This window comes from Elgaria multicarinata, chromosome 5 (assembly GCF_023053635.1).
Source record: "Elgaria multicarinata webbii isolate HBS135686 ecotype San Diego chromosome 5, rElgMul1.1.pri, whole genome shotgun sequence".
Taxonomy (NCBI): domain Eukaryota; kingdom Metazoa; phylum Chordata; class Lepidosauria; order Squamata; family Anguidae; genus Elgaria; species Elgaria multicarinata.
In genome coordinates, this window is record NC_086175.1 from 89,921,347 (window position 1) to 89,933,950 (window position 12,604).

Here is a 12,604-nt window from a genome sequence, read left to right on the forward strand (position 1 = left end):
GCAAGGCATTTCCCCCCTCTCATTAGGAAATGTTAAAGCGATGGCTGGCCATAGAGATGGTCATGGGGATGGGCTGTGCACATGGCCATGGTCTCCTCCTCCTCCTTCCTCCCCCAGCACAGTTCTATTTCATTTAGGGGAAGCAGCTCTTCTGAATGCTTGCCAGTGCTTCTAATGCCAGGCAAAGCAGTATGGCCACAGCCTTAGCTTTCAACGCAATAGGGGAACAGGCCAATGCAGTCCATCTTTTCGTACTACAGGTGGCTCATCTTAGGCTACTTGGCAGTGCCTGGGACCAGGCATTGGTCCAAGTGTTGGCAATGCCTGTGACAGCTGTTCATTCACGCTTTTCAGAGGAATCACTCCCATGTGCAGGAGCTGTGCCAAGTGCAGGGCTAGAGAAAGAACCCCGGGGGCTTGCTACAGCTGAACTTACAATTTGACATCGCAGGCACTGGTAGGAAGTCCTCTTTTGACAGCTGGGTTGCATCAACAGAGAGAGGGAAGGCTTTGGTAGCAGAGTTTCAAAGCCATCAACACAGGACATTAAGTCACAATTTCAACACAGTTTACTACAGCTCTCGGGTGTGTTGTATAAAACATTTAGTGCAACATGGTACAAAGTTCTTTTTAATAATAATAATAAAAAAATCCCAAACTGTTTCCCCACATCATGCAAAGGTAGTTTGTTCCTTTTCCTCTGGGTAAAGAAAGAGTTGTCCAATAAGCTTTGTTAAAGCTTCTTCTTACAGGCAATGTTCACCTTTTAGAAAGGAACACTGTCCCAAACTGGGCAGTGCAATGGACAAGTCATTGGGAAGGTGGATCTTGTGCGCTCATCAATGCTGCTTAAGGGACAATCCTCCCACTTTTGTCTACTGGCTTTGATAAACATCTGCATGTTTTCCAAGAGTCCACAGCTGCAGATCGGAACGGATGGCCACTGGAGGTCGCTGTGGGATAGCTTTCCAGAGACAGAAGGCGCTAGGAGGGGAAGGGAAGGAATGTTGGTTACGTGGAGAAAAAACTGGTGCTACTAGGTCAGTTCAATAGATTTCCAATGCAAAGATAAAGAGCCATGTTCTTTGGGGCAGAGAATTGTCCTGCTGACTCGCTTCATTTTTAAGAGCTGAACTGAGTTATAGCTTCTGCCCCAAAGCAGTATATGTACAGGACATTTTACATTTATAAAACAAGAGACACAAGCTAGGAACTCTTTTTTGCTTAGCTCTTCATTCCCATTCGCTTTTTGATTCCTCCCTTCTGAATACGCTGCGCAGACAGGAGGATGAAGGTGTATGTGCTTTCAAATTACACACACTCTCACACACACAGAGGGGCGGGGGGGAGGGTTATCGAGGAATAATAGTTTGCGGAGGCAGATTTGGAGCAGGGAACATCCTTGATTCTTTATTGGAATGCTACAAACCCCTCCTTTCTAAGGACAGGAGATGCTTTTCAGAACTTTAAAGCTGGGGATAAATACAGTGAATTTACCCCTAGAGCGAGTGAGTTGGACATGCACATTCCTCTCATGGCGGAACATCTGACAAAAAGCTGCACAGACTTATAAAGCACCATTAATTAAGGTTAATGCATTATTCCCACAGAGTGCTCCAACGGGGCCAATCTTGCAAGACCATTTTTTCACTCTTCAGGGAGAGCTTGCTCTGCTGCCACCCCTACCTCCACCTGCTGCCCCTTCCCGCCAGGGCAGCAGAACATGTGGGCACCATGTGCCTGTACATAGATTCAGTTGTTTTGTGAAGCTGGTAGTGGCCAGCTGTGCCAGGAAGACGTTTAGGAAGACCGCAAATAGCCATTTTCTGGGAAACATGTTTCCCGGTCCCTCAGCCTAGAACCAGAGAGCCCATAGAGCTAGTCCATCACGTACAGCAGGCATTTCCTATGCAGCACAGCAGAAGTTGGCTTACTCTGGTGGAAAAGAGGTGCCCTGCCTGTGCTGAGCCCCAATTTACTTTGCTAACACAATGTCTTTCACAGAAAGAACAGCAGTTTTTGACCCAGCAATTCCTCATAGTCCACTTATTGTGGCTTTTGCAGGGTTGTAGGGAATGGAGGTGAAGGGTGTTGCACCTGGAGAAATAAAGCTGAAGTCACAAAATGGCACACGCACATACAAGAGGGAAGGAAGACTGTTCAGATCCTTTCTTGCCTGGCATTAAGTTCTTTTGTGTAGTTAGTGCATTTGGAAATGAAACTTACACGAGAAATCAAAGTTGTTCAACATGTCCACACTTTCTTCATCCTGGGTTTCAATATCCCAAAACCGTGACAAAGCCAGGCCTGCTCAGAGGGGCAGCCATCTTCTCCCCACTTCCTTAATCGTTACTTTGGTCAGTCTCAATGTCTCGAGAATCAGGAATCCAGGTTTTTTGTCCTTGCAGTCTCAAAAATTGTGGCAGTGTAGTTTAATAAGACCCAGAGGGCAACTGTGTGCCTTTCTAGTAAACAGAATTGTATAGGCAGCAGGAATGGGGGCATAAAGGCTAGAAAGTTCTGTTGCAGTGATACACACACAGGCTTTTGCTGGACTGCAAACTGGAACAAGCAATTTATTGTGAAGCAAATGGCAAAGCCACCCTCTATGCATTTTCAGTCCTCAACAGGAATCAAGACTATCCAGAGACTGAAGGGTGGCAGAGGCCGTGTGACCTGGCAGAAACAACACTTGCCTGTTGCTTGGCAGCGGGTGGTTCTGGTTCTATGTTCTCCAAAGCAATAAGTAGCCAGCCCAGTTCTTTCTGGCCCTCTCCAATACGAAGAGGCTGTAAAATTATACTCATTTGATAAAACAAGCTTCCTCAAAAACAAAGTGCCCCACTTTGGCACAACCAGAGCCCCACCAAAACCAATACACTCTGGGGATTGTCCTCTGCATAATACAAGAACAAAACATATCTGAGCAACAGAATTACAGTCCAAAGGACAAACAATAAGAATTGATGGATTGGGTGAAAGAAAATCCACTATATACAGTGAACTCATGGACCTTCCACCACCCCGTAGCCACTGGCTGGGTCTTCACAGGCATTCTGGGGTTCTCAAGCTCCTCCAGTCCCAAACAATGACAGGAACACCATAGTGGAGCTGAGCTGGGATCCAAAATGTACAGATGCTGAATAAAAAGACAACAAAACACACTTCCTTTGGGTTCCAGGTGCACCTTCACCTTTTTTGGTCACTCCTGTTTAATCTATAGTCCCTGGGTGGATGCTGAGAACAGGAGGCTCCAGACAAGTAGGTGAGTAGTTTAGGTGCGGCTCTTTGATCCACAGCAAGGGGACCCCGTTCTTGCCTTCGGAATTCTTGCTGGAGTTTCTGCTTTTGAATCGCACCAGCAGAATGGTGATGATGAGGATGCCGAAGATGGGGAACGGATAAAAGAAGACGAAGTAGAAGAGGGAGTCGTTGGAACAGATGACAGACTGCAGAGAGGAACCTAAAAAAATTGCAAGGGGCAAAAATAAACATTCGGAGCAACAAACACTTATTTCAGGTATACAGCAGCCTAGCAGTCACCCGGCAAAGCAGTAACAGCCCACTTGTGGCTAGGGCCAGCCCCGTGCGCGTGCAGTGAGGCAGCTGCCTAAAGCCAAAAGACATTGCATGTTATTTATTTTCATAATTTTACAAAAGGTTGCCTCTTGGATCTTATGCCTCAGACACTAAAGCGGTCTCTGGCTGACCTTGTGTGTGGCCTATGGAATGACACCAAACAGGAGTGAATGTTTGGATCTCTGTCTCAAGCCTCCTCCGGTCCTGCTCTGAAGCTCCCCGGCTAGGTGCTCAAAGTCGAGCATCTAGCAAAAATGGCAAGGTGGACAGAACACAGAGGAGAGGATCCCCTCCATGCGCCATCCGCCCTGCATTGGATAGTTGTTAGCCTTCGAGGTTGGATGCTTACAACTGTCCGAATAGGACTAAACCCTAAAAGAAAAATACAGTCTTTGAGCACAGGCTCAAAGGCACAAATCATAGGCACAAATGTAAGCTGAGAGCTTTTGGAGAAGGAGGATAGTGTCATGATAATCATGCTTGGAATCAGATCCTCACTGTGTGACTGACTGGAGAACAAAGGGAGAGGTCATACTAGGTTCTAGGAGTCCTTGGCCCTCATGGCAATCTGACTGAAGGTTTCTGACTGTTTTGTTTTAGGAATGTAGCAGGTGTAATGTTGGCTAAAGACAAAAACTAGTGGCTCCAGAGATTCTCTTTCAGTGCCACTTGAATGCAAATTTCCTCCAACTGCTTCAGGAAAAATCTAAGTCTTGTTTCAAGGTTACCCAGAACGGCATGGCTGCTATTCTCCTGTGACTTGCTCCTACGTTGCAACCAGTAAAGTCTGCAACTTCCACCCATATAGTTAGGCTGGTTCATAGGGTTAGGATGGTTCCATACTAGCAACACACAGCCTAGCATACATAATTCGCGATGAACCCTAAACACATGGGGGAAAGTTGCAGATGTTACTAGGAGTAGTGTGGGAGTAGGCAAAGGATGGTAGCAACGTACAAACAGAGATGTCCTTTAGGAATGAGAAGGAAGATCCAGCTAAGTGCTAGCCTTTTGGATACTACTGTTGACAAGAGTGGGTGCCGTCAGAGCATTTAGGGACCACTGTTATTATACACTCTGGCTCGCGTACGAATGTGAAATTCCATGATCCACCCCACTAGCTAATATCCTGGGACCCCTTCAGCTGATTTCTCTCTCTCTCTCTCTCTCTCTCTCTCACACACACACACACACACGCACGTTCTCACATATTACCACTGACTCTTCATATGTCCCAATCAACTGCCCCCAAGAATGCTCACCATCACCTTACCTGTGTCTTGCACATAAACTGCTATGGGGCCAGAATCGTCTTCAGCCAGTTTGTACCACACTCCCCTGGGGTCAGGAAGCCACTCTTCCACCCTACATGAGTAATTGCCAGCATCTGTAGCACCTGCCTGCAACACAGTCAATCGATAGAACGTGGCCGAGAGCCTTTGAAAACGCAGCCTGCCTTCCCAGAGGCCGGCTTCTCGGCTGAAGATGAAGTCCTGGCCTACTCGTAGCAAGACCTCTCTCTCTTCACTGTCCTTGCGACCAGCATTGCCACCCCTCTCCTTGGTCTTCGCAATGAACCATGTTACAGCAAAGCGGGAATCCTGGCTGGAGAGGGACAGGATGTTGCAATCCAAATGGAAATGTCCCTGCTCTGGCACAGTGAGGTTGGCCATGGTTGTATCCACTTGCAATGTAGCATCTGAAGAGTTTGGAAACAAGTACCGAGATCAATTAGCTTCTTTTCATTGCACAGACGCATATGCACAAACACAAGAGATGTGGCTTTTGCACAAGGCATGATTATGATCAAAGTAGGAGTAGCTCTAGGGAGTTTCCCTTCGAAAAAGAGTTCCCTGAAATGTAACTAGCACAAAACAGTTTGCCCGCAAGGGCTCTTTCTTGTCTACACCATGGGGGCTAGGAGATCAAAAGAAAAATGGGGAAAGGCTGTAGGGATGCAGTGCAGACTTTTAGGTCAAGGCAGAGACTGCAGGGAAACCAAAGGGTGGAGAGCACAGCCCTTTTTATTGCACTGATTGGAACAAACTGGTGACAAATTGGCCTCTGTCCCAATCAAGACACTTCCTAGAAGGATAGGAAGACGCTCACGCCTCCCAGGAACTCCTAGAACCACCATTAAAATGAGTTGCTGACTGTGTAACTGGGAGATTCTCTGGAGACATCCCTGTTGGAAGGGCTGGCGCTTGCGTTATTGGGAGGGCATTGTTGCTACCCTCTAGTAATGGAGGAACCCAGGACGGTGGAGGAAGCTGGTGATCCAGCTGAAGCTCACTGTAAACAGTGGGATGCAGAGGCCATCAACTTTGTTGCACCTGAGTGCTCTCTCCAGCCCTGTAGAGCCCGCTCTGCTCCTTGTTATACCGGGAAGCTGAGGTCAATTAAATAGGCTGGTCATCGGCTAGAGCACAAATGACGTAAGCCTCAAAGCGAAGATGACCAAGCATGCTCTGGAGCACATAATCATGCCTATTGCGTGGCAGTGCAGGCAGCAAAGGAGGTTTATTTTGCTACCTCCATTGCGTCCTCGAGTAGCCATCCAGCAGAGCTCTTCCGGGCGGTCCGGGGGCTGCTATCACCTTCCCCGGCAAATGGGCCCCTGGCCCCACCAAGGTCCCACCGTGACCTTCTTGCATCGCACTTTGAGGACAAAATCACTTGTCTCCACAGCAAGCTTGATGCTGTTGCTAGTGCATTCCAATTGAGGTGTCTGATGCCACCATCTGCCTGCTTTTGTGAGATCACTTCCAGTTGTTGCAGCCAGAGGGTGTGAACATGGTACTTGCCCTCTCAATCCTGTACCTCCTGGCTAATAAAAGCAAGCCGAGGGGATGTGACTGGGTGGGTCCAGGTGGAGATAAATGCTTCCCTTCAGGAAGGGGTGGTCCCTGCTGCCCTTAAGGAGGCAGTAGTGCAACCTCTCCTGAGGAAGCCCACCCTGGACCCAATGGCACTAGACAACTACTGTCCAGTTGCAAACACCCCCGTTTTAGGGAAGGTACTTGAGAGGGTTGTGGCAGAGCAACTACAGGCACTCTTGAAAGAGACTGATTATCTAGACCCATTCCAGTCTGGGTTTCGATCTCTTATGGGACTGAATCAGCCTTGGTCACCCTTATGGATGATCTTTATTGAGAGAGGGACAGACAGAGTGCAACCCTGTTAATTCTGCTTGATTTATCATCGGCTTTCTCATCAACCATGGTATCTTCCTCAATTGATTCCATGGGATGGACATCGGAGGCACTGTGCTACAGTAGTTCTGTTCCTACTTATGGAGCTGTTTTCAGAGAGTAACACTGCGTGAATTCCTCGGCAATTGAACTATGGGATTCCACAGGGCACCATCTTGTCCCCAATGTTGTTTAACATCTATACGAAGCCACTGGGAGCAGTCATTAGGGAATTTGGAGCTAAATTCCATCAATATGCTGATGATCTGCAGCTCTATCTCCTTGTGACATCTGAATCAGGTGAGGCTATGCAGGTCCTGGACCAGTGCCTAGACTTAGTAATGGGCTGGATGAAGGCCAATCAACTGAAACTGAATTCTGGCAATATGAAAGCCCTGTGGGTAAGTTTCCTGAGTCCGGGAGATAGGCTCATTGCCTGTTCTGGATGGGGTTGCACTCCCTCTGAAAGATCAGGTAGTTTGAAAGTACTCTTAGATCCATCTCTGTCGCTGGAGGTACAAGTGGCCATGGCAACTCGGAGTGCCTTTTACCAGCTTAAACTGGTTTGCCAGCTATGGCCTTTCCTGGACAGGGACAGCTTAGCCATGGTGGTACAGGCATTAGTAATCTCAAGACTGGATTACTGCAATGTACTCTATGTGGGGCTGCCCTTAAAGCTGCTCCAGAAACTGGAGCTAATGCAGAATGCAGCAGTTCAGCTGTTGGTGGGAACTGCCCCTTTCCAGCATGCAACTCCATGCTGAGGGAACTGGCTGCCTATTCACTACCGGGCCAGGTTTAAGGTTCTAGTACTAGTGTACAAAGCCTTAAACAACTTGGGACCAGGATACCTGAGAGAGCGCCTTCTCCCCTGAGAAGAGTCTCCATCAGGAGAAGAGCCTTCAGTGTAGTGGCCCGCTTTGTATGGAATTCCCTGCCTCTGGAGGTCAGTAAAACTTTGTATTACTTCTGGCACCTCCTTAAAATGTTGTTCCAGGAAGCCTTCCCTTAATGATCACGGTTTTATTTGCACTTTGTTTCTTTAAAAATGTATTTCTAATGTATTTATATTCTGTTTTTATTCTTTTATTCTATTTGCCCACCTCTCTAAAATTCTTGAATGGGGAACAGTATATAAATATTAATGTTCAAATGAAGGGGATCCTGACTAAGGGGCAGACAATGTGGGTATTTCCCATACAACCCAGCCTATGCAACTTCACCATTACTGGAGCAGTGTGGAATGGACCCAGTAGTGATGTCATGCCTGTGACATAAGAACTGGCACAAAAATACAGCCAAAGCATTTTCTTGGCTAGCATGTTCTGAGTGTGACCAGTCACATGCCGGGTCCTGCCTAGCATATAGTAACCAGCACAGCAAGAGAGAGGAAAATAGTGCATTGGTATTATTTGTTCCAAGACACAAGGGGAAAAGATATAAGGATGTTCTTAGTAACCTCATGGTAATACTTATCCATTCATATTGTGCTTATGGAGAACAAAAGCACTTTGCTGCATAATTAAGAATGCAACCAACTGTATATTAAAAGCCTCGTTCAGTCTTCTCCCTCTTCAGGCATGGCCCCCATTTCACTGGCCTCAAGGTTGGTAAGTTTAATCATCAGTCCCAAAGGGTGTTTTTGGAAGAAGGGAAGAATTCACAGAAATAAATGAACAGGACATAGGATTTGCTGAAGTATGGCGACATTCATTATTTTTTAATCTTGTTAGTGAGTCAACAAGCTTGTGGGGGTTTTCAGACCTAAACTGCTGATTCCCTCCCCCCCTTCCCCCCCTCGGCCACTTTCCATTCTGCACAAGAGTAGCTGTAAGGTTTTCACCTCAGATCAGTTTGTTTCGTCTATCTTGAGGCTGTTAACAGGCCATCTGAGAACTTTCAGCCCAAAAGGAGAATCTGGAAGCTTAGCTCTAATGCGTGCAGACTTCATAATGATTATTGCCTGGAGGCATTCTTCCCCCAGAGAACTTAGAGCTTTCTTCTATACCTGGAACAGTGGGGGGAAAGTTTCTCTAGCAAAGATGTCATGGATAAGATTTTCATATGCTCCCAGGAAATGGCTTGTTCTTCAGAGTGCAAATCCTGCCCACAAGGATTATAGTCCTGCTAAACCCTATTCAGTCTGCTGATATTTGCAAACTATAGTATGGACATGTCATAGGCAAAAATCCTGCTGAAGCACATAGGCTCTGTGTGAAGTACCTAAGCACAGATGTGCTGACTTGAAGGGTATTTCACACACCAAATCGCACCCTTTCATTCCTACTAGTTGAAAATGTGCAGCCTTAATTTCAGTACTCAAAGCTACATATTTCCCTAGTTGTTGAAAATATCTTTTGTACTTTCATTCACTTAATTTAAAGTATTTCCATTGTGGAAAGTGGCGTTGTCAATAGTTTACTGTCAGACTTTCCACACCGAGGCCTCTCCAGTCATTTATCTCTTTTAGGGCTGCATTCTTTCCCTGGTTTGCACTTCTTACGAACTCTGAGATTAAATCTTTAACCTGAACACCCAAGAAAGCTTCTAAACCCTAAAATTATCTCCCATTAAGTATATCCAGAAGATCACAACAAATCAATGTGAGTTTGTAAATAGAAAGCTATTTTAGAAGCACACATCCAAGTCATTTAAATACATTAAATCAAAACAAGTTGACCTTATTTTCAAAACACACCTAAACTTCATTTGCCCTTGGCCAACCTCTGGGGTCAGGGACACAGAAATCTTGGTGGAAAAGTTGACAGACCCTTCCTCAGTACTGGGGAAAAGATAACAAATTCCAGAATCATAATAGAGAATCTCTGTGTCTGGAAGACTACTGTACCTTTCCCTCCACATTAAAAAAAAAAGTTACAGAAAGTCCCCGAGAAGGTAGCCAAGTTATTGCTACTACCAACTCCATCCCAGGAGCTTAACTGCACATAGCTTGGTGTGAGGAAATGAAGCTAAAAATACAAAGGCAAGATATTGCCAAATATCATTCCCTCTACTTGGCAACTTCAGGGATGAGCGCCAATACATATGAAGCTAAAACGGCACCACCAATGTACGAGGGAGGTACCAGCATGATCGCGGAAATTCTGAAATTTGTAGAAGTACATATAATTTTAAAGGGGAGGGGGAATACCCAAAGTAGGAAAAATGTGTAATCACCCGAAACAAATGGAAAGGAGGAGGGAAAGATTACAGGCACCGCCACCCCTCCTCAGGAGAGCTTTCCCACACTGGAAAAGCCTCCATGTCTAAGAGGACTAGGCTGGCTGACAGCTGGCCCAATGTGGGCCTTCAAAGGCTCCTCCCAGCCAGCCACGTTTTGTTGCAGGCAGACCCTTGCTTGTTGAGACTTTAATGCCCTTCCTTGGCTTCTCCCATTTAACAGAATCTAGAATGAGCAACTGCTGGCCCTGTATTCCAAACTAGGGGAAACACTTATTTGCTCAACCTAGCAGCTGATTAGATAGCCAGGTAACTCTTAAGAGCCAGTGTGGTGCAGTGGCTAAGGTGTTGGACTGGGAGTCGGGAGATCTGGTTTCTAGTCCCCACTCGGCCATGGAAACCCACTGGGTGACTTTGGGCCAGCCACAGACTCTCAGCCCAACCTACCTCACAGGGTTGTTGTTGTGAGGATGACACGGAGAGGAGGAGGATTATGAATGCCGCCTTGGGTTCCTTGGAGGAAAAAAGGCGGGATATAATAATAATAATAATAATAATAATAATAATAATAATAATAATAATAATAATAATATCATCACTGAGTGGTGTGTATACTTTAGGTGGCAATCCTACAGCAATTTATCTCACAGGGCTAAGTTGCAGTGAGCAGTAATTGAGCTTCTCTGTCTCGCTCTCTCCACTGGTGGCCCAAAGCCTCAGGTTCATAATCACTTTACCTGGCTGCTTCACCGTAATTGTCGTCAGCCCAGACAGGTCTTCTGCCCGTTTGTACCAGGTAGTTGTGGGATTCAGTAGCCACTCCTCCACCCGACAATCGTAGGCCCCGCTGTCCTGCACAGTCATGTTCTGGATGGTGAGCAGATACAGGCCTGGAGAGGGGCTTTCTAAGCGCAGCCGCCTCTTCAGGTCATTCCGCGCTGCCGGCTCTCCATACAACAGGGTGTCTTGGCGGGTCAGTTTCAGAACGGCTTCTTTCTCAGGGTGGCCAGATTTCCACACATACCATTCCACAGACAACTGGGAAGCATGGCTGCTCCGGTTGGTGACCAGACACTCTAATGTCACCCATTCATTCTCTAGAATTGTTAGGTTCCTCTGGGTCTGGTTCACTTCCAAGAGGTTATCTAGGAAAAAGACAAGAAAATAATAATCAACTGGCACCACAACAGGACAAAAACAGCACTCTTCCTTTTCTAGTTTCGGTATCTGTTTTCATGGTGTTACCTAAGATTTTTTTCTTTAAAAAAAAAAAGTCACTCCAGCTGAGGGTCACTGGTTTACTTTGTGTTTTGCACGCGATTTAGCTTGTTTCTGGGATTTCCTTCCATGTATGCAGTGGGAAAGACAGGCAATGTGGGCGCTCACACAGTGAGTGCAGGGGGGTGCGTGTGTTGCAGACGCAACATCCACTAATAAGATTTAGAGATTGCAAATGTACCAACCAGACTATCTGGAGCACGACTAGTGATTAAGAACTTTCCTTACAGCTGGTGTTAACAGGACAGAACTTCCTCCAGAGTGGCTTCCTGGAGCTCTGTTACTTTAATATCATGTTATTTATTTCACAATGTTCATTATGTGGTTTATTATGTAAGTTTTTTGGATTTTGCTTGCTGTTTGGAGTGCCTCCATTGGAGGGGGAAAGCAAGGTAGATATTCTAGTTTAAATAAAAGTTCATATTGATTTAGTGCAATTTGCTCTACAGTGTTAACCAGATGCCAGTGGGATGTTTTGGATACACTGCTTGCTCCGGATTTTGGAGGACCCTTGAACAACACCCTCAGTGGGTCCGCCTTCGTACCACCATTGTCACCAGCAGCTGCTATTGATCCTCATTGTTTTTCTTGTCACTGCTACCACTTGTTTGCTTGACTGGTAGAGAGCCAGTGAGCAAATAGGCAGTGGCATGTACTGCTCCTCCTCCTCACCACCACTGTTGTCTGGCTCACAATGGCCCCATTCAGACAACACGCTAAATCATGCTGCGTAACCACAAAATGGTTACGCAGCATGATTTAGCGTGTTGTCTGAACGGGGCCAATGAGAGGCAGACGAACTAGCAGGTAGTAACGGTGAAGAGGCGTGGGCCCCTGGTGGGATGCACACCCTTGACAAGTGCCCAGCCATGCCTACCCATGCCTGCCGGGGATAGCATGGTCCTGACTTTTACTGAATACTGGATATAGCCTGTTTCTGTATCGCTGAGGTTGAAAGGACTTTCCAAGTTAAATGCAAGGACTGAAATGGAAAACGACATGGCTTACTTGACAGCAAATATTGCCTGAAGCTCTCAACACAGCACCTTCGACACCTGGTACTAGTGACTAGCCAAGTCTTACTGTTATCTTCTGGAGCTGAATGGCACACACAGAAACCCAGGGACTATATAGCCTAGACCTTCACCTCTTAGTCTGACTTCTGGAATACTTTCCCCCGTACTTCAGTAATAATAAGGGTGGCGATTATATCTCAAAGTTGAGGAAGCAAGCAGCCCTCTTCCTATTGTCAAACTTGTGGGCCCCAGTTAATTCCCAACTGTGCTGGAACTGGTAGGGGGGAAAAAGTTGTCCTTCAAGGACAGCACGTTTATACGTTCACAAACTTTTTGGAGCAGTGCATAGTTGGTGGAAAT

General features: G+C 46.4%; 1 protein-coding gene across 2 annotated transcripts in view; it reads right to left on the reverse strand.

Moving 5' to 3' along the window:
- Nucleotides 1-612: 612 nt before the first annotated feature.
- The window catches only part of IGSF3 (immunoglobulin superfamily member 3), a 123,032-nt gene continuing 111,040 nt past the window's right edge, over nt 613-12,604 (reverse strand). The window contains exons 9-12 of one of the 2 annotated variants that reach the window (XM_063126789.1): nt 10,688-11,095; nt 4,853-5,278; nt 3,194-3,463; nt 613-984 (exon numbers count right to left, since the gene is read on the reverse strand). In XM_063126789.1, the coding sequence (XP_062982859.1) occupies nt 3,213-3,463; nt 4,853-5,278; nt 10,688-11,095 (1,085 nt within the window). In that variant the 3' untranslated portion in view covers nt 613-984; nt 3,194-3,212. Of the gene's footprint in view, nt 3,464-4,852; nt 5,279-10,687; nt 11,096-12,604 lie in introns of both variants that reach the window. The other variant, XM_063126788.1, reaches the window with a different exon arrangement.